General features: G+C 39.6%; 1 protein-coding gene across 4 annotated transcripts in view; it reads left to right on the plus strand.

Annotated features, from left to right (window-relative positions):
- LOC122562502 (splicing factor SWAP) overlaps positions 1-26913 on the plus strand; it is a 135409-nt gene that overhangs the window by 57679 nt on the left and 50817 nt on the right. For all 4 annotated transcript variants that reach the window (XM_043715343.1, XM_043715341.1, XM_043715340.1 and 1 more), the window contains exons 11-13: positions 9539-9710; positions 11371-11583; positions 24854-25050. In XM_043715343.1, the coding sequence (XP_043571278.1) occupies positions 9539-9710; positions 11371-11583; positions 24854-25050 (582 nt within the window). The remainder of the gene's footprint in view (positions 1-9538; positions 9711-11370; positions 11584-24853; positions 25051-26913) is intronic.

Consider the following 26913-nt stretch of genomic DNA (forward strand, 5'->3'; position numbering starts at 1 on the left):
CTGGTTGGACTGAGGGGTCTGTTTCCTTGCTGTATGACTTTACAACTCTTCAAAAGGAGCTCTAAACCTTGAATGTATATGACAATTACATAAGGAGTAGCCCTTCCAATTTACCCTTAATGTTTCTGCTTGTAATTTTGTCATTGTATTTTTTTCAGGAATTCCTTTAATAGTGTTGTCAAATAACTTTGTTCTGTGATCTGGAAAAAAATTTAAAACTCTTTCAAAAAGAATAATTTTCCAAAGCTTTGGCTTGTCCGTCTTATCTTTGATTTTCTTTTACCAATCCTGTGTAAAGATGAAACAGCTGTTTTGAAATTAAATTATGAGCCTTTCTTGAATTAAATAACCTTAAAGGAAAATGAGAAATTCATTTAATTTAGGATTGCTAATGACTATTCTGTGAAAATATTTAAAACCAACTCTTGAGCTGTCAATAATTATTCCTAGTGAGACAGTGACTTTATCTCTTGTATGATTATTTTTGTGTATTCCTGCCAAGGAGGAGCCAGTTGAATGGAGAATTTCATAACTGAGTTCCCAAAAGAAAGAAGCTGTAGTATTTGACTGATAATTGATGCAGCAATGAAAAAACTGGTAATAAAACCTCGCTGTTTGAAATGCAAGGATTTCATTATCCAGTTAACATTGTTTCAACCAAGAAACATGAGTTCTACTAAGTTATCAATAAATTTGTAGTTTTGTTCAGTTTATAGGTGTTTAGGATTTCATCTGGTAAAGATCCATGTTCTTTCAATACTGATCAGAGACAAGGCTTTGGAAAGGCAAGATGGAAAGATTAATGGGTAGATGTTTCATTTTGGACACATTTCTTGAAAGTTGCACGTAAATTTGTCAGGGCAGTTCAATCATTATTTGTTTTCTTCTGCAGTATGCCACTGATGGCATGAATGACCGCAGTAATTTTCATTTTTTGCTTCAAAAATTACACCATTGGTGTTATGATCAGCAGTGCATGCTGCTAGAAACTATGAATTGTTATCTTAGACTGATAAAATATTTGTCCTTCGTTTTAGGATGCATTTACATACATGGAACAGTTTTAATGTTGAAATTGCATCTGTTTACTTTCTTGCTTCCTCAAAATTACACTCTATCATTACAAAGCTTTGCCAGTTAGCCTGGGATTCAAACTCAAAATTGACTTGCTTAATTAAATCCGAACTTCTCTCAAGCATTGACAGAATTTCCATCTGACAGCAGTTAGAATTTACTGTTTCTTGTATCACAATCAGCCATATTAAAGGTGCAACCTTTTTCATTCACCTTCCATGTACAAATGACCCAAATAGTCAGAATCACATATTATTTTCTCCAGGCTCTCTTCATAATTCTTTCTCAGTCAATTATGCTCAGATAACTTATGCTATTGTTGTACGCAGAGAAAAACATAAGCAAATCCTGGTTTTTCTATTCCATAGAGATGTAAGCATGGAAACAGAGCCTTGGTCCAACCCGTCCATACTGACCAGATATCCCAACCCAATCTAGTCCCACCTGACAGCACCTGGCCCATGTCACTCCCAACCCTCCTTATTCATATACCCATCCAGATGCCTTTCAAATGTTGCAATTGTACTAGCCTCCACCACTTCCTCTGGTACCTCCTACTTTTGGGAAATAAAGCAGGGCAGGTGACTGAGGTGACAGTGGAGCACTTTGGGGCTAGTGACCATAATTCTACTAGTTGTAAAATAGTGATGGAAGAGGATAGACCAGATCTAAAAGTTGAAGTTCTAAATTGGAGAAAGGCTAATTTTGCCGGTATTAGGCAAGAACTTTCAAAAGCTGATTGGAGGCAGATGTTCACAGGTAAAGGGATGGCTAGAAAATGAGAAGCCTTCAGAAATGAGATAATGAGAGACCAGAGACAATATATTTCTGTTATGGTGAAAGGAAAGGCTGGTAGGTATAGGGAATGCTGGACAACTAAATAAATTGAGGATTTGGTTAAGAAAAAGAAGAAAGCATATGTCAGGTACAGACAAGATAGATCATGTGAATCCTTAAGAGTTTAAAAGCAGTAGGAGTATACTTAAGAGAGAAATCACGAGGGCAAAACGGGGATATGAGATAGCTTTGGCAAATAGGGTTAAGGAGAATACAAAGGGTTTTTACAAATACATTAAAGACAAAGGGGTAACGAGGGAGAAAATAGGGCCTCAAAGATCAACAAGGCAGCCTTTGTGTGGAGCCGCAGGAAATAGGGTAGATACTAAACGAGTATTTTGTATCAGTATTTACTGTGGAAAAGGACATGGAAGATATAGAATGTAGGGAAATAGATGGTAACATCTTGAAAAACGTTCATATTACAGAGGAGGAAGTGCTGGATGTCTTGAAACACATAAAAGTGGATAACTCCCCAGGACCTGATCAGGTACACCCTATAACTCTGGGGGAAGCTAGAGAAGTGATTGTTGGGTCTCTTGCTGAGATATTTGCATCATTGATAGTCACAGGTGAGGTGCTAGAAGACTGGAGGTTGGCTAACGTGGTGCCATTGTTTAAGAAAGGTGGTAAGGATAAGCCAGGGAACTATAGACTGGTGAGCCTGACCTCGGTCGTGGGCAAGTTGTTGGAGAGACTTTTGAGGGATAGGATGTACATGTATTTGGAAAGGCAAGGACTGATTGGGGATAGTCCATTGCTTTGTGCGTGGGAAATTATGTCTCACAAACTTGATTGAACTTTTTGTGGAAGTAACTAAGAGGATTGATGAGGGCAAAGCAGTTGACTTGATCTGTATGGGCTCCAGTAAGGCGTTTGACATGGTTCCTCATGATAGATTGGTTGGCAAGGTTAGATCACATGGAATACAGGGAGAACTGGCTCAAAGGTAGAAGATAGAGGCTGTTGGTGAAGGGTTGTTTTTCAGACTGGAGGCCTGTGACCAGTGGAGTGCCACAAGGATCGGTGTTAGGTCCACTACTTTTCGTCATTTATATAAATGATTTGGATGTGAGCATAAGAGGTATAGTTAGTAAGTTTGCAGATGACACCAAAATTGGAGGTGTAGTGGACAGGGAAGAAGGTTACCTCAGATTACAACCGGATCTTGATCAGATGGGCCAATGGACTGAGCAGTGGCAGATGGAGTTTAATTTAGATAAATGTGAGGTGCTGCATTTTGGGAAAGCAAATCTTAGCAGGACTTGTACACTTCTTGCTGAGGTCCTCAGGAATGTTGCTGAACAAAGAGACCTTGGAGCGCAGGTTCATATTTCCTTGAAAGTAAAGTGGCAGATAGATAAGATAGTGAAGAAGGCGTTTGGTATGCTTTCCTTTATTGAGTATTGAGTACAGGAGTTGGGAGGTCATGTTGTGGCTGTACAGGACGTTGGTTAGGCCACTTTTGCAATTCTGGTCTCCTTCCTTTCGGAAGGATGTTGTGAATCTTGAAAGGGTTCAGAAAAGAGTTGCAAGGATGTTGCCAGGGTTGGTAGATTTGAACTATAGGGAAAGGTTGAATAGGCTGGAGCTGTTTTTCCTGGAGCGTCAGAGGCTGAGGGGTAACCTTATAGAGATTTTAAAAATCATGAAGGGTGTGGATAGGATAAATAGACAAAGTCTTTTCCCTGCAGTGGGGGAATCCAGAACTAGAGGGCATAAGTTTAAGGTGAGAGGGGAAAGATATAAAAGAGACTAAGGGACAACGTTTTCATGCAGAGGGTGGTACACGTATGGAAAGAGCTTACATTGGATACATTTATTAATGTATCGTTATCAACTTTGGTATTATTTAAAGATTTTTGTACGTTGTTGTAGTTTTTATTTGAGGCTTTCTCCAGCAGTAATTTTTTTTTGACGGCGCCCTGACTTTAAAGTTTTAGACCAGAAAATAAACCTTTACATTACCGTACATCATATAATTTGATGCAGTGCTCAGGTTATTTCCAACAATGATGCAAAACGTAAGAAATTGATCATGTGATTTTCAAACTCTCACTGATGAGGCTTTGAGGTATCGTTATCTTCGGATGAGTATCAGCTTGTGCATTGTGTTTTAGCTTTTGGAAAAGGTCAACATCTCATCAGGCATAAGTAATATTTCAGTTCGAACAGGAAACCCTTGTTAGCCAATTACTGATGTTGGATTGAAGCCTTCATAGCAGGCAGTCAGAGTGCTAATTTGAAGGGAATGTTGGCGCAGTGCTTTCTCTGTGCAAGGCAGCACATTGTACTCTAGGCTTTAAGAATATTATGTAATTCTTGTCGCTTCTTTCTCCTCTCTGTTTATGTGCAATTTGTCAGGGCTGAATGTTTCTGTGTTTCTCCCACTTTCATTAACTGTCATTTACAAGCTGAAACAGTATGCATGCGTATTGATTGATATGTTCCTTGCTCTTCAGTCTACTGCATGTACATTTGGCACTTGGATACATAACCCCTCGAGCCAGCTCCTAATTTTTTGTATAGAATATATGAACATTCCTTGAACAGTAATTATTAGAGATGTTTTTCATAAATAGAGAGATCAAAGGGCAAATGCTTTTTGGTTTGCTGGAACGTTAGAGAGAGCACATTATTCACTAATGAGTTTAACAATGTAATAGGACGTATTTCATTTTATCTCTTGGGCAAGATGCAAGAATATTAGCAGTATATACCCCTTGTAGCAGGCTCACAGAACATCTCTGACCATAACTGATCTGCGTCAACACCAATTTCCTGACCAGTGTCCACATTCATTGATGATCTGAGGGATCAAAAATCACCCAAGCATGAGCATACTCAACACTGGAGAGTTCACAATCCTCTCGGATGGAGAATTCCTCGAATTCGCAAAGCTCCAAGTGAAGACATTTCTCTTCATCTCAATCCTAAATGATCAGCATCACATCCTAAAGCTGTGCTAAGCAGTTCTAAATTCCCCAGAGATGGGAATAACTTGCTAGTGTTTCTCCTGTCGAGTGCTTCACAATCTTCCAATTAGTTAGACTGCTTCTCATTCTTCTAAATTGTAGAGAAGATGGAGGTACAAGTTGATCGGCTATAAAGCACATCCCATCAACGCGCATTTGCTGTAACGCAATTGATGAATAGGGCATGCTGTTTCTCAAGTGCGAACTTTGAGAACATGTGTTGGCTATCATGCGATCACATCACCCAACACTCTTAAGTGTTATTTGTACAACACGGGTTGCACAGGAACACCACTGTCATGCTGTAGAAGAAACGACTAATTTACTTAAACTCTTATCAAAGGACAACCTATTCTGTAGGGTGCAGAGGAGATTCACCAGGATGTTGCTAGGAATGGATCAGTTTTGCTATGAAAAGAGATTGGATAAGCTTGGTATGTTTTCTTTGGAGCAGAAAACCCTTTATCTGAAATCCCTAAGTCTGAAAAGTTCCAAAATCCGAAGGTTTGTTTTGGGAAATTTTTATCTCATTAACAAGATTGTTTGGTGTGCAAACAGTTAACCCAACTCCACACTCATTTGATGCATGTCATTTAGATGAGACGTGGGAGGGGTGGGGGCAGTGGCCCAGCATTGGCAAGCCTCAATTCTGTCTCAGGGCCCGTACTACTCACTGTGAGTCTGCTATTTGGTAAGATTTTTAAAAATTTCACTGTTGAACTGTCAGTTATTCTGAAATTCAAAAAAATCCAAATTCCGGAAACCAGCTGGTCCCAGGCATTTCGGATAAAGGATCATATACCTGTATATACGATTATGAGGGGCATGGGTAGAGTGGGTAAAAAGCAGGCGTTCCCCTTAGTCAAAAGGTTAAGAGCAAGGGGATGTACACCTTTAAAGTGAAAGGCAGGATGTTTACAGGAAAACCTTTTTCACTCAGAGGGTGGTGGGGGATCTGAAATGCACTGCCTGGGAGGGAGGTTGAGGCAGGAAACCCCACACCCTTTAAAAAGAACTTGGCTTACCAGTTAAAGTGTCATAACTTTCAAGAGCCGAGTGCAGAAAAGTGGGGTTAGTGTCAGTAGTATATGTTAGGTAGTGTACATCAATGGGTAGAGGGACCTCCTCTTAACTGTATAATTCTCTGAACACTTTTTTGGACTGGAGGAAGGTCTGTAGTGGAGCTCCCCGGGGTTGGTATTAGGACTCTTGCCTTTCTTGATATGTATTAATGATCTCAATCTTGGTGTGCAGGAGGTAATTTCAAACCTAGCAGATAACACCAAACTTGGAAACTGTGAGGAGGGCAGTTTGGAAGTCCAAAAGGACTTTCACAGCTTGGTGAATGAGCAGGTAGTTGGCTTAGATATGTGAGGTAACACACTTTGATCGGAAGAAGGTTGCAATACACTATAAAATAGGTGGTACAGTTCAAAAGGAGGTGCAGGGGCACCTTTGATTACACAGATCATTGAAGGTGGCAGGACAGGTGGAGAGCTTGGTTAATAAAGCACACACTGTTCTCAGCTTTATTAATGTGGGCATAGAGTACAAAGCAAGGAGATGATGTTAAACTTGTACAAGACACTCATTAGACCTCAAGTGGAGTATTGTGTATAGTACTGTTGTGAAGATGTAAGGGATACTGTACCTTTAAGAGAGTTAAAAGGTTTGCAGAACTACCAGACACAGCATCAAGTGTTCTGAACAAGGGAACAATGTAAGATTTGGTCAAACAGCTAGATTAGCTGGGTTTCCGGGAGACAACAAAACAAATTGAAATTCGGGGCCAATCAGTTTAAATTATACCTCAAAATACCAGTCTCCAATCAAGTTTGAATTTAGTATATTGACAATATTAAAACCCAATGAAAAAATTTAGAGTATAAGACTGGGAAAAATTGATCAGTTGCGGGAGAACTGCCAAGCCACTGCCCGAAAAATAGCTCTCTTGAAGGTATCCTTATCGGTCAGTGACCTGTGAAATAGAAATCCCTAAGAAGAAGAAGCCAGAGGAAGATATAAAGAGAAGATTCGACAGCTGGCTGGTTTTGAAATTAGAATTTTGGTAAATCTTAATAAGGGGACTATTATTATAGAAGAGAAAGTAAAAGATAGGTTAGAGAAATGAGTTGTAATTGATTGTTAGTTAATTATTATTATACTTTAAGAAATAAAATTGTTACTTTTACTTTAAATAGTTCTTGGCCTCTCGGATTTTCACAGATTACTGCACAGGATGAATCTTTTCTGTGTTGCTGGTTTAAATTAAGCATGAGGATTTACCCTATGACTTAACAGTTTGGGGGCCCGTCCGGGATTTGAACTGGTTTAGAGAGATTTGAATAGATTTGGGGTATGAAAAGTCGCAGCAGATTTAAATAATTGCAAGTTAGTGTCCTGATCTTTAAATAAAACGTAGGTGAGACGATTTGTTTAATTTTGGTGACTTGTGGTTGATTAAATTAAACATGAGAAAAATGGCTCTTAAAATTGCTAAGGAGGTTCTGGGATTTGAAGATTATTCTCAAATTTGCCAAGAAAGTTTAGAAGGAAAGAAAATGGCCATACGTTTAGAATTAGCAAAGAAATTAGATTTGGGTTTAACCGAGAACAAAAGTAAAGCTGAAATTGTAAGGGAATTACTCAAACACTTGGTGCTGTGTCAGGTAATTCTGCTAGCTGTTAACTCTGTTAAAGGTACAGTACCCCATGCACCTTCATTACAGTACATTTTAGGGCCCAAATTTATAGGAAGGATGTGAAGCCATTGGAGAGAGTGCAGAATGATTTACAGAAATGATTCCAGGAATGAGAAACAGCAGCAATGAGATAGATTAAAGAAGTTGAGTCTGTTCTTGGAGAGAAGAGACCTGAGATGAGATTTGATCGAGGTTTTCAAAATCACTTGCGGGCTGGATAGACTAAGTAGGGAGAAGCTGTTCCCACTCGTGAACAACAAAAGAACAAAAGGGTATAGGTTCAAAATGATGTGCAAAAAGAAGTAAGGGTGATGTTTTCATGCAGCAAGTAATTAGGATCTGAAAGGTGGTGAAGGCATATTCAGTTGAGGCATTCAAGAGTGTATTGGATGCATAGAAATAGTGTGCAGGGAGATGGGGCAAAGGGAGGAAATTAGCACTAGTTAATAGAACTGGTGTAGGCACTATGGACCAAATGGCCTCATTCTGTACTGTACAATTCTGTAGTTCTGTGATTTTATCGCAGGAATAGATCAAGCAATTTAATGAGTCTTTGTAGCACTGCCTCTTGGGCAAGTGTATCCTTCCTTGGATATGAAGGTCAAAATGTGCAGAGTAAAAAATGTCCAGCTGTGTCACAGCAAAGCCCTGCACATTTATAGCAAGGTGTCTTTATTCGTAAAGTACTCCAGTTGCATTGCAATAAAAAGCAAACTGCCATTTACCTTCCTAATTGCAAAATAACCTATTGTGTTGCTTGTATGAGTATACCTAGCTGTCTCTTAGTGTTAGCATTTAAAAGTTTCATGCCTTTTAAAAATTATTCTGCTTATAATGGTTACAAATTGCCAAGTACTTTAAAGATTAATATTATTTTTTTCTCTGGCTTTCTTCTGGGGCAATGACACAGGGATGATTTCTTTTCATCTCTGCAAGTCATTAAGTAATTTATATGCTTTCACAAAGCATTGTGTGGTGACATGACTGCTGCAGTGCTCTTTTTTTTGTTCTAAACTGACTTTAAAATTGTCAATTTTCATGCCAGATATTGTTGTACTTCGCTGCAATTTGTCTGATCAAAGAAAGAATATCATGCTCACACTTCTGAATTTGGGCTTGCATTTCTTTTGAGGGGGAAAAAAGGCATGAAAGAAGGCTATCCAGGCCATTGAGACTTTTTTTTGAAAGCTAATTACCTGTAGTTTCTTCCCTTTAGCTCAAAAATATTTTTTTCTCTTTAATTTATGCATTAAATTTTCCTTCAGAGTGTTACTACTAAATCTGCTTCTACCACCCCAGTATGTTCTGTATTCGGATTGTAACTCACTTAGTTTTTTCCTTTAGCTCTTTAATAATTAGTTTTTTTTGCTTTCTTTATTAATAACACCATACTGGTTTAAATAGTTGCTCCTTCCCCACAACACCCTTCATGGTTTTGAGCACATCTATTAATTTGCACATTCTCTTGGTTTTCTAACCTCTACATGATGGAGGTTCTATATTTCTCAGATTATTCTAATATATTTTGTGTTTGCTGTTTTTGCAGTATTGGTGCTAAGCATTGATGAAACTATTCTGATGCTGATGTTGATGTTTAACCAGTTTGTTTCATCATAGTTCTTATTTCCTTGTTAGTTGGTGTGCACTACTCATTTTCTATGGGAGAATGATGAGTATCCTAGAACCTTGATGGGAGACCAAATATAGATCTGGGATGTACCATCTCAATTTATCAAGTGCATCTTGTAATGTGTGAGGTTAAGTGATAGAAAGGATCTTTGCAGGTAGAAAGGTTTTAATTGATGTACAAGAGAGTTTGGAGGTAACATTCATTAGTTTCTGTCTCCTAGTTGTACCCTTTGCAACATATGAATTGTGTGATAACAAGATTTTCATGATTTTAAAATTGGTCTTTAATGCCTTTTACTTCTAACTTATCCTTTCTTGCAGGAGACTGCAGCATCAAGCACTCTTGTATGTTCTGAAAGCAACACAACGGATGTCTTACAGTTTGAAGCACAGCAGGAAGTAACCGATACAAGTATATCTAGTGTTATGATGACCCAAACAGACTGCACCCTTTCTACTGATAAGGCTATTAGTGATGGAAAACTAATAAAAGGTAAATATAGGCTATCATATCTTGCAGGTAAAAACAATGACTGCAGATGCTGGAAACCAGATTCTGGATTAGAGTGGTGCTGGAAAAGCACAGCAGGTCAGGCAGCATTTGAGGAGCAGGAAAATCGACGTTTCGGGCAAAAGCCCTTCATCAGGAATACAGTTAGAGTGCCTGAAGGATGGAGAGATAAATGAGAGGGGATTGGGGAGAAAGTAGCATAGAGTACAATAGGTGAATGAGGGTGGGGATGAAGGTGATAGGTCAGAGAGGAGGGTGGAGTGGCTAGGTGGAAAGGACAGGTCATGGAGAAAGTGCTGAGCTAGAAGTTTGGAACTGGGGTGAAGTGGGGGAAGGGGAAATGCGGAAACTGTTGAAGTCCACATTGATGCCCTGGGGTTGATATGTTCCAAGGCGGAAGATGAGGTGTTCTTCCTCCAGGCATCGGGTGGTGAGTGAGCAGCGGTGAAGGAGGCCCAGGACCTCCATGTCCTCGGCTGAGTGGGAGGGGGAGTTGAAATGTTGGGCCACAGGCAGTGTGGTTGATTGGTGCGGGTGTCCCAGAGATGTTCCCTAAAGTGCTCTGCTAAGAGGCGTCCAGTCTCCCCAATGTAGAGGAGACCGCATCGGGAGCAACGGATACAATAAATGATATTGATGGATGTGCAGGTAAAACTTTGATGGATGTGGAAGGCTCCTTTGGGGCCTTGGATGGAGGTGAGGGAGGAGGTGTGGGTACAGGTTTTACACTTTCTGTGGTGGCAGGAGAAGGTGCCAGGACGGGTGGGCGGGTTGTTGGGTGGGCGTGGACCTGACCAGGTGGTCACGGAGGGAACGGTCTTTGCGGAAGGCGGAAAGGGGTGGGGAGAGAAATATATCCCTGGTGGTGGGGTCCGTTTGGAGGTGGTGGAATCCTATAACCTTCATCCTACCCCCATTCACCCATTGTACTCTTTGCTACCTTCCTCCACCCTCCTCCCTGACCTATCACCTTCATCCCTACCCCCATTTAACTATTGTACTCTATCATATCTTCCAGGAAGATAGTTTATTGAGAGTTTTTTTTGTAAATGCAGGTGATAGAAATTTTGAAAGCCTAACCAAAGAGATATATGTAAGCAATAGATGTGTAAGCATGTGAAAAAAGAAAGGACCGAAGGGTCTGTTTCCATGCTGTACCTATTTATGACTCTGTGACTGCATTTGTCAGTGCTGGTATGTCTCCATCTAAACCCAGTCCTGATAGTTTTCTGTTCAGTTCAATTTTAACTAACTGCACTTGGAAAATATATGCTCAGGACCATTTAGTACATTTAATGCAGACTTTGGAAAATGGGCTTGAAGCAGTCAAATGATTTTGAGCTTTGTTCAGTCTTTGAAATGTACTTGATCTTCATTATTCCCCAGAAAAATGGTGTTGGCTGCGTTCAACATGGAATGCTGTTTACTTTGTGACCTGTGGTGCTTCTTGTACTGAATGTCCTGGGCAAAGGAAAGGCAAATTCTTACATAGAATTGTGAAAGAAGCTAGTGCGCACGTTGGTTAAGAAATATGTTCAGTTTCGAAATTTATAAATTCACTATTGTTGAGATAAATGATAAGATTCAACAGTTTTGTGACCATGGAAAATGTTTTATCTTATTCTAAATACATTCCTTACAGCATCTTTTGCACCAATATGTTTTGCAATAAAAGCAAAAGAAAACGACATGCTCCCTCTTGAGAAAAAGCGAGTGAAACTTGATGATGATAGTGATGAGGACCATGATGTACAGGAAGCGTCCAACATGGAGTCAACTAAAGATATAGCTTCTTCCCTTCCTCCAGAGGAGAAAAAACCCCAGCTTACTGCAGAAGAAATAGAAGCTAAGCAAGGTATGTTAATAAACATGATGTTTGCAGAGGGCATGTTTTTATAATAACTGTGTTCAAATTCTATGATTGAAATTGAATTTAGGATTTATTCAAATAGGAAATTTCTTATTTGCTTGAAGTTTATTCTCATAACAAAGAACTGTAACTGTTTTCCATGCTTTGGTTTCCACATTCTAATTGCATTTGGATGTGCATATTTGCTTTAAGAAATGCTAAATGGATGCAATGCCACCCTCAAACCAAATGAACAGTATGTTTACTTAGTTACTTTGCTGGATGCGAAGGTATGTTGCGATATATATGCAATGAGCTGGTAAGGCTAAGAACACACCTTTCCAAATCAAACAAACAAGTCTAATCAGGAGAAAATGAGGACTGCAGATGCTGGAGATCAGAGTCAAAAAGTGTGGCGCTGGAAAAGCACATTCCTGATGAAAGGCGTATGTCCGAAACATCGACTCTCCTGCTTCTCGGATGCTGCCAAGCAAGCCTAATCAACTGTGTACCAAGCAAGAACAAATTAGACACTTTTACTTGAGCTTTTGATTTAGACCAAAAACTTTTGGAGCAGAATTATGTTTTTTGCGTCATTGAGTCTGCTTTGCAGTTTAATCATGGCAAATCTATTTCTCAACCCTTTCCTTTTGCCTTCTACCTGTAATCTTTAGTCCTCTTACCACTTAAGAGCCTATCTATCTCTGTCTTAAATACACTCAATGATTTGGCCTCCACAACCCTTTGAGGCAATGAGTCGCACAGAGTCACCATCCTCTAACTGAAGAAATTCCTCCTCGTCTCAGCTTAAAAGGGTCTTCCCTTCACTCTGAGGCTGTGCCCTCAGGCCCTAGTCACTCCTACTAGTAGGAACATCTTCACCATGTTCACACTGTCCAGGTCTCTCGGTATTCTTTAAGTTTCAATTGTATCCCACCTCATCCTTCTAACTCCAAGTACGGACCCAGAGTCCTCAATCGCTCCTCTTATCACAAACCCTTCATGCCCAGGATCATTCTTGTAAACTACCTCTCAACCCTCTCTAACACCAGCACATCGCTCTTTGGATACGAGGCTCAAAACTGCTCTCAGTATTCTAAATGCAATCTGACCAGAACCTTTTACAGCCTCAGCAGTATATCTCTAGTATTCTAGCCTTCTTGAAATGAATATAAATACTGCATTTGCCTACCTAACAGCCAACTGAAACCAACATGTTAGCCTTCAGAGAATCCTGCAATAGGGCTCAAATAGTCCTTCGTGCTTCAGATTTCTGAAGCCTCAAGAAAATAGTCTGCATGTCTAATCTTCACATCAAAATTCATAATCTCACACTTTGCCACATTGTATTCCATCTGCTACATGTTTGCCTACTTTCCTAGTTTGTCCAAGTCCCTCTGCATTCTCTCCAGGTTTAGGCTGGATTTACAGGTCTCAGGGGTTATAGTCTGTCTGTTATTTGGAAAACTTCGGCTTTGTAAATGCTTGCCTTCTTAATAGTAATCAAAAAAAATTGTTCTTTTTTTGTGTGTCCTAATTTGACTTTGTCATCCATGTATGGAAACTCAAAATAGAGTGTTAAAGATCAACAGCGCAGAAACAGACCCTTCGGTCCAACCCGTCCATACTGACCAGATATCCTAAATTAATCTAGTCCCATTTGCCAGCATTTCGCCAATATCCCTCTAAACTCTCCCTGTTCATATACCCATCTAGATGTTTTTTAAATTATGCAATTGTACCAGCCTCCACCAACTTCTCTGATAGCTCATTCCAAATACGCACCACCCACTGTATGAAAACGTTGCTCCTTGGGTCTCTTTTAAATTTTTCCTCTCTCACCTTAAAACTATGCCCTCTAGATTTGGACTCCCCCACCCTGGTGAAAAGATCTTGTCTATTTACCCTATCTATGCCCTTATGATTTTATAAACCTCTATACGGTCACCCCTTAGCCTCCGACGCTCCAGGTAAAACAGCCGCAGCCTATTCAGCCTCTCCCTGTAGCTCAAACCCTCCAACCCTTGCAATGTCCTTGTAAATCCTTTCTGAACCCTTTCAAGTTTCACAACATCCTTCCTATAGAAGGGAGACCAGAGTTGCATGCAATATTCCAAAAGTGGCCTAACCAATGTCCTGTACAGCTACAACATGACCTCCCAACTCCTTTCCTCAATGCACTGACCAATAAAGGCAAGCGTACCAAATATCATCACCACTATTCTGTCTACCTGTGACTCCGCTTTCAAGGAACTAAGAACCTCCACTCCATGATCTCTTTGTTCAACAACACATTAAATATATAAAGTGATTTGCCTTCCCAAAATTCAGTACCTCATATTTATCTAAATTAAACTCCATCTGCCACTCCTTGACCCATTGGCACATTTGATCAAGATCCAGTTGTACTCTCAGGGTACCTTCTTCGCTGTCCACTGCACCTCCAACTTTGGTGTCATCTGCAATCTTAACCATACCTCCTGTGTTCACACCCAAATCATTTTATATACATGACGAAAAGCACCAGACCTAACACCAATCTTTGTGGCATACCACTGGTCACAGGCCTCCAGCCTGAAAAACAACCCTCTACCACCACCCTCTGTCTTCTACCTTTTGAGCCAGTTTGTATTTTGCTATCCTCAACCATCACTTGAGTTGGTAATTGAATTGATGCCAAAGTGTGGCCATTTTTTACTTTAGGACCTGGCATTCAAACCTAATCCAGAACACATTATAATCAATCTGATTTGCAGCATTAGCCTAAACTACGTTACCTATTGGAAGGATGTTTTCTTATACCCATTGAAGTTATCAGCATACATTGAAAAATTCCATAGATTTTTCCATTGTGCCACTTGCTTAAAAGATAATCGAGTAAGCAATTACCACAACCACTCCATGTAAACGTTTCTCTCGCAGATGACTCACATTTTTACTTCGCGCATAAATTTCAGTCACGGGGAGATGAACAAAGAAAATAAAACTGCATCAAAGGAAGCTAAATATTCAGCAGCTGATAGTATTGATATTGCAAATATTTCTCCTACTTTGAGGAAAAAAACCAAAGCATGGCATCCAGTCAGTTGAAAAATCACAGAATTACTCTAATTTGTAGAGTGGACTATAATGTTAGTATATGACAAAGATACTTAATTCTCATCCATGCAGACATGTGCCAGTCGAAGAGAATTGTATGCCATCGTATTATTTTTATTGGGTGTCGATGGCAAGGCCAGCATTTGTGGCTTATTGCTAACAGTTCTTGAGAAAGTGGTGCTGAGCCTCGGTGAATTGTTGCAGTTCATCTGATACAGTTACATGCACAGCACTATTAAGATGGAAGTTTGAGGATTTTGATGAGATAACAGTGAAAGAAGGCTGATATTGTCCTGTGTTGTAGCTTCAGAACATAGAACATTATAGGACAGTACAGGCCTTTCAGCCCTTGATGTTGCGCCGCCCTATAGAACCAATCTGAAGCCTATCTATCTTACACTATTCCATTTTCATCCATATGTCTATCCAATGACCATTTAAATGCCTTAAAGTTGGCGAGTCTATGACTGTTGCAGGCAGTGCGTTCCATGCCCTTACTACTCTCTGAGTAAAGAAACTACCTCTGACATCTGTCCTATATCTATCACCCCTCAATTTAAAGCTATGTCCCCTCATGGTAGCCTTCACCATCCGATGAAAAAGGCTCTCACTGTCCACCCTATCTAACCCTCTGATTATCTTAAATGTCTCAATTAAGTCACCTCTCAACCACCTCCTCTGTAATGAAAACAGCCTCAAGTCCCGCAGCCTTTCCTCATATGACCTTCCCTCCATACCAGGCAACATCCTAGTAAATCTCCTCTGAACCCTTTTCCACATTCTTCCTATAATGTGGTGACAAGGTTGGATACCAGGCTTAATGATGGTTGAATGAGGTTCACCTGAACTTTGGATGAGTTTAAAGATTGCTATGGAATTTTGCTGGTTCTTGTGGCCTTCAAAGCCTTCCAAATGTACATTTTTGAGTTGTTTGTTATCATTAAATGCTGACAGACATACAGGCCAAATATCTTGGCTACAGATTTTGGTTAGATATATCGTTGAGAATGCCTGTCCTTCTGGGTGATTTTATGATCTTAAAATGGCTGAACCATATGAAAATTGGAGAGTGTAGAGTGCACTTTTCTAACTCTGTTATGATGAATTATGTACATGGAATTTGTTTTGTCGACAAAGACATGAGCAAAACAAAAGCTTCCAAACCACATGAAAATTGCAGCCATTCCTCAATGATGAATATACTTCATTTGACATGACCTGTTGTTTGTAAACTTAATTTAGACACTGCTTTAAGGTCTGGTATCCAGTCTCATTTTTATATTCCCTTTAAAAGATTTCATGCACATGAGTAATATGGAACCATCTTGATAAACATAGCGCACTGTAATGACATGCTCTTGTAAACATGCTGCAGCGCCTCTCCTGGCAAGAAGGTATGTTAACGGTGTGGAACATTTACATAAGCAATTTCAGGTATAAATGTGGGGATTAGAATTCACAATGAAAGTTGATGGGTAATATGTGCAGACATGCATTTTTAATAGATGTAGGAATTTAAGCAGGTATTCTGTGTCTACATTTAAAGGCAGTTCTCAGTACACTGCTTCATGTATCTCTAAAGAGCAAATTGGGAGTACGTAGTATAATTGTACTGCATGTTGAGATTTGATTGTACTCCTCTTTGCTATACCATCCACCCTTGTCTTAAATGTAATTGGTTGTAACGGAACAATATTTATTTCCCAGTTGCACTATTCTTCATGAGTTGATTTTAATTGAATAAAAGGGATACCTCTTCACGAAGGATAATGATTTATGACTTTCAGAAGAAATGAATAAAATCATGAAAGATGATCCCCAAAGTACTGCAGCTCCCATATTGAAAACGAATTTGGCTTTTTCATTCACTGCAAATCAGAGGACATATTCTATACTGATGAAATTGGAGAATGCAGTTCCAAAAATTCTATTTAAAACTTCCAGGAATTTCATGTGATGGAAGCATTGGCAATGTTTGTAAATTACCAGGCTAGTTAGTAGCTACTTAAACTGATGTAATTTAGTCAAGCTTCACTGAGCAATGCTCTATAATTTAGATGACCATTTGCTCAAGCAAACAGTGATTGACATTTTATATAATACCCTAAAAGCAATATCTCCGAAATTAAGTGCTGACAAAGCTCAGCCTTGTGTTATCCTAGTCTGTAGAATGTGGTCTTAAATATTTACCATTGGAAGCTGTGACAAACTATTTAACTGTCTACTATCTGGGTTGCATTATACAAAGCTGGCACTGACTCTAGCTGAGTTGTGTCTTACCATGTCTCAATGACTCTATAATATTGCAAATGATTCCTTATTTTCTAAATTAATCAAAAAGAAACAGACTGCCTGGTATCACATTTAACCTTGTTTTTAAATTCTGTATTGGTCTTGCCACTCCAGAAATCCATGTCTCAGTGATTTCCTGCAGCCCTCAAATATAAGCATCTTTCCTATTTTAATTACTGTGCTGTTCACAGGCATGGTTTCATGGTCTGCCTGGGCCCTAAGCTCTCTGATTCCTTCCCTAAACCCCTCTACTTGACTCTTTAAAATGTTTCTTTAAATCTGCCACATTAAACTGGCCATTTGTCACTTGTCCTAATATTTCTTTGTGACAAATCTTTCTTGATAATGTGAAGTGCTATGGATTGGGTTTTTCTTTTAAAGTCATATATAAATGCAAGTTGGTTTAAAAGTTGCTTTGTGATTGCATAAGCAGTAATGGCAAATAAGTGTGCAGTGCTAGTACTGATATCATGAACAGATGTCAGCTGGACTGTTGATGAGAAAGTGGAGGAATTGTTTGAGGTTACTCTCTTTGATGACCATCCAATGACTTATTGGATACCCCCACATGTCCAGACATTCGTAAGGATGTGATGGGTTTCTCCTGTAATGCTCCCTGAGTTTACTGCTGTTTTTGACCATTGTCAGGTATTGTTTGTTTGTAGTTAACAAATAAAATACTATCATTCCTTTTTCAAAAAAACCTTATTTTTACGTAATGCGTTTCATAACTTCAAGATCTTCCTTAAGTACTTTAACACCTAATGAAGTACTTCTTGAAATGTGCTTACTGTCGTAATGGAGGAAACATACTAGTCAATTTATGCACAACAAACTCCACAAGCATCCAAGTAATGACCAAATAATCTGTTTTTGGAATGTTGAATGAAGAGTAAATATTCTCTAGGTTACTTGTGAGATTGCTTCTGCTCCACTTCAGATAGTGCCAATGGATCTTTCACATGCACCTTGGAAACCAGACATCTTCATGATGGCATTTGAGTATTACAGCAATTACTCAGTAGTGCACTTGTGGGTGTTTGCCTACATTTAGTGCTGTAATATTTGGAATGGGACCTGAGTCCATAACTTTGTGACTCAACATGCAACCCACTAAGCCTAATAACTCCACTCGGTTGAATAGGTTATTTATAATAGTATAAAGAAGTTAAATTAATGTATGATGTTCCAGATGACGTATAAAAAATAAATTAAACTTCTGAAACTGGAATTTAGTGGTGCTTTGTGTGGGAGTCCTAATTGACGACAACTTTCCTCTCTATACCATGCAGTACGGATTTACTCCCACCATTACTGTTGATTCTTCAACAAAATATCTTGGAGGATGTTGTGAAGAATTATTTTTGCAGTAATTTTATCTATGAAGGCTGCTGTGCATGCTAAAACCATTTTGTGCCTCAGATATTTTACAGAGAGCAGAAACACTAATGACATATGCAGATAGAGCTACTGCATAATCGAAATGGCATAAAAATAAGTTCTTTATCTAGTCAAAATGGTAAAACCCATATGCTTTGTTTCTTGATTTTGCGCCCAAGTAAAATGACCCCTGACATAGTAAATTGAGTGAAAGCAAACTACTGCAGATGCTGGAGATCTGAAATGGCAACAGGAAATGCTGGAAATTCTCAACAGGTCTGGCAGCATTTGTGAAGAGAGAAACAGAGTTAACATGTCTCCAATGTCACACTTTTTTTTTTCAGAAGTTTTTTTGAGGGCTGGAAAATATTGTTTTTTATGGTGTTAATTAAAGGGATGGGGAAGAAAGTGGAACAGAGGGTGTGAGAATGCTTATAACAAAAGGCATTAGATAAATTGAATGTTGTAGTCAGTAAGAGCTTTAGAATATGTTCCTTATGATGTAAGATTGAGGCTTAATATTGGAAAAATATTGCCCTGGGAATCCTCAGCATTGACTCCAAGCCCCAAGAAACCTCATGGCGTCAGGTCAAACATACTGCCCTCCCTCACCTTATGAATAATGTTGAACACCAATTGAATGAAGTGTCTGCTCTGGTCTACAGCCCTCCAAAACTTTCCTATTCATGTACTTGTCCAAACGTCTTTTAAACCTTGTAATTGTATCCACATGCACCACTTCTTCTGGAAGTTCATTCCACAGATGAACTACCCTCTGTACAAGAATATTGTCCCTCATGTCTTTTTTAAATCTCTCATCTTAAGAATGTTCCCCCTAGACAATTACCATTAACTATTTACACCCCTTATTATTTTATAAACTAGTATAAGGTCACCTCTCAACCTCCTACATTCCGTGAAGAAAGGACCTAGCCTACCCAGCCTTTTTTTATATATTCAAGCCTTCCATTCCTGGCAACATCTTTCTGGTAAATCTCTTCTGAACCCTCTCCAGCTTATTAATATCTTTCTTATAATGGGCGATTCTAATTCTTAACAGGTTGAGAATGTAAAGTTTAGAAGAATGGCTGAGACCTTCTGCAAACATATAGGATTTTTAGATGGCTTGTTAGGGATTGGTTGTTTCCCATTGTGGGATAGTCTCGGACTAGAGAGCCTAATCTCAGAGTAAGTCATCGCACATTTAATGCAGGGATGAAGATATTCTTCTGTCAGAGGAGTATGAATCGGTGGAATTTTTTTATTGCAGAAGACTGTCAAGGTTGTGTCATTAAGTATGTTCAAGGCTGAGATAGAGAAAGTTTTAATCAGGAAGGCGATCACGGGTTACTGGCAAAAGACTGGAAAGTGGAAGTGATCAGATCAACCATCATCTAATTGAATAGCAGACTCAATAAGTTAAATGGCCTATTTCTACTACTCCCCCTTCTGGTCTTAAATACTGACCAATCCAGTAATGCTAAGTTTCCAAAATGGAAATGTAAGGAAATGTGAGATTCAAGTTGGAATTGTAAATGCCAGTGGATTTTCCAGACGTACGTCCTGGCCTTCTAGTGCTTGCAAATATCAATCATGCTGTTTTGTTCCAGTAAGAAGTATGCAGTTTTGAGCAGCTATTTGTGATTGACTGAGAGGTTGGAGAGTTGTCATTCCATCTGTTTCCTCTCGGGTTTTTTGTTTCCTTTGCTGAGAACATTTAAATTCTGAGTTGCAGAAATAAGGAGCAATTATTTTTATGATCAGCCAGCCCCAATTCATACATCCTGTATGAATATTATCATAGAATCCCTACAGTACGGAAAGAGAGCATTTGGTTCATTGAGTCTGCAACATCCCTCTGACGATCATCCCACCTGGACCCAGCTTCCCACTCTATTCCTATAACCCTGCATTTCCCATAGCTATTCCACCTAGCCTGCATATTCCTGGACTCTATGGGGCAATTTAGTATGGCCAGTCCACCTAACCTGCACATCTTTGGACTGTGGGAAGAAACCAGAGCACCTGGAAAGTAGACATGGAAAATGTGCAGGCTCAACACAGTGAATCACCTAAGGTGATAACCACTGACACGTCGTGCTGCCCACTGTGTTCTCACAAGTAATGTGTAAATACAGAATTGCTTTATATTCATGCAAATTCTCTCCATTCAAAGTTTGTGCGAAGATTTGTAGCTCGGGTGCTCGTTGTTGTGGTTCTGTTCGCCGAGCTGGAAGTTTTTGTTGCAAACGTTTCGTCCCCTGGCTAGGCGACATCATCAGTGCTTGGGAGCCTCCTGCGAAGCGCTTCTTTGATGTTTCCTCCGGTGTTTATAGTGGTCTGTCCCTGCCGCTTCCGGTTGTCAATATACCAACCACTACAGCGGACAGCTGTAACTGACAACCGGAAGCGGCAGGGACAGACCACTATAAACACCAGAGGAAACATCAAAGAAGCGCTTCGCAGGAGGCTCCCAAGCACTGATGATGTCGCTTAGCCAGGGGACGAAACGTTTGCAACAAAAACTTCCAGCTCGGCGAACAGAACCACAACAATTCTCTCCATTTGCTCATCTAGCCATGCTGTGCATGCAAAGGACTTTTCTGTCCTCCCTGCTACCTCTTTCCCTCTCTCGATACCACCCTTTGCTAGACAATTCAGAGCATAATGTTGAGAACTGTTTTCACACTATAAAGAGACAGCATGAGTTTGGTAAGTCATTGTGTAGGTTTCCTTCTGTTGCTGACAGTTCTCCACTTTAATATTGAGGCATTGTTCTGTAGTTCTTAGTGATAAATATTGCTACTAATCTTTAACTATGCACATTGATTTGATTGGTATGGGCCATGATTTCCAAACCTAATGTGATGAGCATGTTTAATAAATTGAATCATCCCAATTTTCCTTTTTGTTCACTGTCTTCTGCAGCTGTTTTCATAAGCAAGCCACGTCCCATCACGATCTGTCATCTTTGTTTTTCACTCGCTTCCTCGTAGTGCTAATGAAATCTTGGCCTTACAAATAATCTTGATTAATGTAAACTAAATGCCTTGAGAGATGCATAAGACTGCCACTCTCTTCAGAATGTCTTGTTGGAAACAACACAAGATGAGAACAAGAGTCATAGAGATATACAGCATGGAAACAGACCCTTTGGTCCAATTAGTCTGTGCCGACCAGATATCCTGATCTAATCTAGTCCCATTTGCTAGCACTTGGCCTATGTCCCTCGAAACCTTTCCTGTTCATATACCCATCCAGATGCCTTTTAAGTGCTGCAATTGTACCAGCCTCCTCCACTTTCTCTGGCAGCTCGTTCCATACACGTACCACTTCTCAACACGAAAAAGCTGCTGCTTCGATCCCTTTTTTATCTTTCCCCTCTCACCCTAAACCTAAGGCCTCTAGTTCTGGATTCCCCCACGCAAGGGAAAAGACTGTCTATTTATAGTCCAACAGGTTTATTTGGAAGCACTATGCTTTGGAGCGCTGCTCCTTCATCAGGTGGTTGTCTCCGAAACCTAGTGCTTCCAAATAAACCTGTTGGACTATAACCTGGTAGCTGTGTGATTTTTAACATTGTACACCCCAGTCCAACACTGGTACCTCCAAATCTTGTCTTTTTATCCGATTCATGCCCCTTATGATTATATAAACCTCTATCAGGTCACCCCTCGGCCTCCAACGCTCCAGGGAAAACAGCCCTAGGCTATTCAGCTTCTCGCAATAGCTCAAATTCTCCAACCAGGGCAACATCTTTGTAAATCTTTTCTGAACCTTTTCAACTTTCACAACATCCTTCTGATATTAAAGAGACCAGAATTACACGCAATGTTCCAAAAGTAGCCGAACCAGTGTCCTGTACAGCCACAACATGGCCACCTAACTTCTATACTCAGTGCTCTGACCAATGAAGGAAAGCATACCAAACACCACCTTCACTATCCTATCTATCTGCAAGTCTACTTTCAAGGAACTATGAACCTGCACTCCAAGTTCACTTTGTTCAGCAACACTCCCTAGGACCTTACCATTAAGTGTATAAGTCCTGCTTTTCCAAAATGCAGAAGTTCTTAAAAGGTAATGTTGCTGTACTCATCTTTTCCTGTATGACACAGAGAATTAAAAGTAGAGATTTTGCATGCTATCAGCGTTCTCTGGATTAAATAATAGCTATTCAGTTGTAGTTTACATGAATAGTAGTTCAAAGTTTGTGAAAAAATTTGTAGCTCGGGTGCTCGCTGTTGTGGTTCTATTATAGGACAATCCAAACAGAGAACAGCCAGGGAATTCACACACACACACATGGCACTCACCCACAGATTCAATCAACAAGCGCATCGACCTGGACTCAATATACCGGCCACTGCAGCGGACAGCTGGAACTGACAACCGGAAGCGGCAGAGACAAACCACTATAAATGCCGGAGTAAACAACACCGAAGCTCTTCACAGGAGGCTCCCAAGCACTGAGGATGTCACCCAGACAGGGGATGAAACATCTGCAACACAAATTCCCAGTTCGGCGAACAGAACCACAACATGAATAGTAGTGTCTGAGTATCTTTGGGCAGACTAGATTAGTGGTGCCAGTAGATATACTTTTTCAGCTAACTTGGTGTAGGCTGGACATTAAATCTGGGAACTTTGAAATGTACAGTTATGGGTCAACTTGCTGTTATTGAAACAGGCTGTTCCTTAGCTGGAGCATGTTATGTGTGATCAGTGCCAGATATATGGCCAATAGCCAGTTTTGACGCCTCCATTTGGAAAACCGAGACTGCGGTCTATGTTCCTTTCATAATGCCTGTGAAGCCAAGATTTTGTTTCTGTTTACTTTTGTGTTCCAAGTAATAAAGCTGGCATATTGAGCGGTTAGATCAATAACCATTTAAAAGTTGAGTTAATGGTGGAGCTGCATTAAGTTGTCTTAGTAAATTAGATTTTTACGCACTTAAATGATTATACTGATTGATCTGTAATATTTCTAAATTGAAATATGAAGTTTTTGAGGTTAATTGTTTGGAAACATTGGAGCTAAGGTAAGTTGTTGAGTTGCAGATATTGCCCCAGCTGAACATTACTTATGTTGTCAGTTCAGTTCTTGCTCTGTTCACAGTTTGGACTGGCAATAATGGGTAAATGTGATTTATTTTGTAATATTCCCACAATCTGTTCATTGGAAAGTTTATAATCTGATATGGCAATGTCCTTAGTCTTATATTTTTGCAGGTCTTGTCATAATTGTATTTATCCACACTCTCACTAGTTCACGAAGATAGTTCTCATAAACTGTATTGCTGAGAGAAGGTAGCAGATTTTGAATCCTGACCTCTGAGAAGATTGTTTTTATATTTGCATGCACTCATCTATTTTTAATGAGATAGGGAAGTGCTGATGCATGCCAACTATTCATCAGGCATTTTTATAATGTGTAGGACCTTGGAGCTATGAACAGATAAGACTTGTTACTATTGAAAAGAATGCATCGAAATGATGACCTGCAGTGTGCTTCAGACATGTACTTGAACTCTCCCCAATTTGCAGTTTACAGTTCCACAACTCAACATTCCCATAAAATATAGGGATTCTAACTCACAGCAAGGAACAAATTATTTGTAAACCAGTGTTAAGAAATAGTGAATTATTAAAATATTTTTCCTGTTCAAATATGCACAATTTTATTCTTCTCTGATTGAAATTCACATGTTTAAAGGCTGCAGGTGCACACTTGCAAGGAGACATCGATGCAAGCTCTCTTCAGGGGAGGAAGGCAGAAATTGACTTAACTCTTAACCACATGGTTTTGTTGATCACGTTTATGCTCAGTGAAGTCTCAGTCCACTAAATGTAGGTCTTCAAGTTGATAAATAAAAGTTATGTTTACTCAGCACCAAGATGAAACATCACCAGTATAGTTCAGAAGTCTAGTTCTGAAGAAGGATAACTGGGTTCAAACTGTTAATTCTCCTTTCTGTCCATTGGTGCTGCCAGACCTGCTACGTTTCTCCAGCATTTTCTGTTTTCGTTTCAGATCTTGAGCATCTGCTGTTTTTTGTGTTATTTTAGTGTGAGATTTTATTGGTTTATTGTATTTAATATCTTGTTGAACTTGAATTTATTTCTGGAAGAAATGCCTAGAAATATGGTGAAGGCAAGTTCAGTTGAGGCATTCAAGAGGGCATTGTTTGATTATTTGGCTAAAAGAAATAAGGAAACAGGGTGCATGGTATGGGGAAAAGTCAAGAGATTTGCACTTGGCTACAGAACCAGTGTAGGCACGATGGATCAAATGATCATCTTCCGTACTGTAATAATTTTCTAATTCTCTTCCAGCAATACCAAGCCATTCCATCTAAAGTATAGCTACGTATGCAACTATCCATTTGTTTACCCTAATTTTCACTTAATGGATCTTGCACCTCTGAATATTCAGTCTTGTACGTTTCCCCTCATGAAGGAATATTCCATAAATGTAATTGGTGTTTTCTGTTCCTGGTTGCAGCCAAGCAGAAGCTGGAGGACAGACTGGCAGCAGCAGCAAGGGAGAAGCTTGCGCAGGCTTCAAAAGAGTGCAAAGAAAGGCAGCTACAGGCAGAACGCAAAAAGAGAGCAGCACTTTTCCTACAAAATTTGAAAACTCCCACAACCTCAGGAGATTTGGAAGCAATAACTATGGAAGAAAGCTCCCAAAGTATGCAGGTCAGTCAAGTTCAGCAGCTTTTATATATTTTTTAAAAACTGGCAAATATTACCCTGCCATCTGCAGCATCCTGGTTAATTCTGAAGCAACCTTGAGGAAGGGACTTAGATCTGACCTGACTTCTGTTTCTGCATCATTACTGTCTGACTACAGATTATTTTCAACTTCTTCTGTTGTGGTTTCCTTCGTTATAAAAATTGTCACTTGAATTATTTAGCTAATGATTTCTTAAATTGGTAAAAAGAAATTTGAACTTCTTTCCATAGTATTCCACATATATCAATAGATTATTAATATATCAGCATTAATATTTTATGTAAATTCATAGGCATACAATAATAAAGTTCACACTATCAAGCTTATTCATAAATCTTTTCCCATTTAAATCTTTTGAGGAAGCATTTGCAGAAATACTCTGCTCTCCGAACAGCAAGCAGAACTTAGGGATATTTGTCCATTGCCTCTCCTGACCGTTGAGGAGAAAGTGAGGTCTGCAGATGCTGGAGATCAGAGCTGAAAATGTGTTGCTGGAAAAGGGCAGCAGGTCAGGCAGCATCCAGGGAACAGGAGAATCGACGTTTCGGGCATCCTGAAGAAGGCTTATGACCGAAACGTCGATTCTCCTGTTCCCTGGATGCTGCCTGACCTGCTGCGCTTTTCCAGCAACACATTTTCAGCTCTCCTGACCGTAGACCTGGTCCGTTCCCTTCTCTTTCTCCTTTACCACCAGTAACCCAAACAATACAGGATCCCTAGGCCTCATGCCCTGTAAGTCACTTAATTGTCTCTCGATGTACCTATATACACCAAATGACATCCAATTCTTTTCCCAATTTGATGTTGCCTGGCCCCTTTTGAATGAATCCGCTCGCGCCGTATAATGTAAATATTGTGGTGTCATTCATTTTCCCTAACCATCCTTTCGACATTAGAATTTGACTTCACTGTGACAGAATATTAGATATATGGCCAGAAGCAGCTTGGGGCTGTTTGTCTACCATGGGATGAGAGCTCTGGCCATAGCTCTAACTTACTGATTGTATAGCTTGTAAATAATGCACATAGCAGTATGAAAGCTGCTGGATGCCTTCCATCACAGTTTTTGAGCTCAGTACCAGCTAGGTGACCAAAACTCAATGAGGGGATGTAATATTCTCTCACCCTTCCTATTCATGTGGCTCGATGTGATAGCATAAAATGTGGTGAGCGTGTGTTTCATGTACTTCATTTTGAGAACAAATCACAAGCTTCACTTCCAAATTTACAATTTTGTTTTGGTGTTGTATAGCTTTACAAGGCTGGTGAGTCATCAAAGCACTATATTCAACAGAAAAATGCTGGTCAGAACTGGGTTAAAGTACACTCCTTCAACCATTTTGTTCAGTACTGTAATGACATTTTTAATGACACTTGATAGGGCCAAAGGGTAAGACCACAATGTCCTAAGAAAATAAAAGATAGAAGTAGGCGTAGACCATTCAGTTTTTTGCATTTGCGTACCATTCAGTGTGATTAAGACTGATCATCTATCTCAACTTTGTCTTCCTGACTTTAAATTCCTGATTCCCTTTACTATTCAAACATTTAAAATCTTCTGTCTTAATTTTAACCATCCAGAATTCTAAGGCAAAGATTTACAGTCTTAGAGCTGAGAAATTTCTTCTCAGTCTGAAAGTGACTGGCCCCCTTATTCTGAGACTGTGACCCCTGGTTTTAAACTCCCAGCCAAGGGACGCATCCTTCCAGTGTCTAACCTGCTAATCCCATAAGAATCTTTTATGTTTCAATTACATCACCTCCCCCTTTCTTTAAACTCCACGAAATGGATAGGCATAGTCTGTCCAATCTCTCCTCATTGGGCA

This window comes from Chiloscyllium plagiosum, chromosome 25 (assembly GCF_004010195.1).
Source record: "Chiloscyllium plagiosum isolate BGI_BamShark_2017 chromosome 25, ASM401019v2, whole genome shotgun sequence".
In the NCBI taxonomy this organism is placed as follows: domain Eukaryota; kingdom Metazoa; phylum Chordata; class Chondrichthyes; order Orectolobiformes; family Hemiscylliidae; genus Chiloscyllium; species Chiloscyllium plagiosum.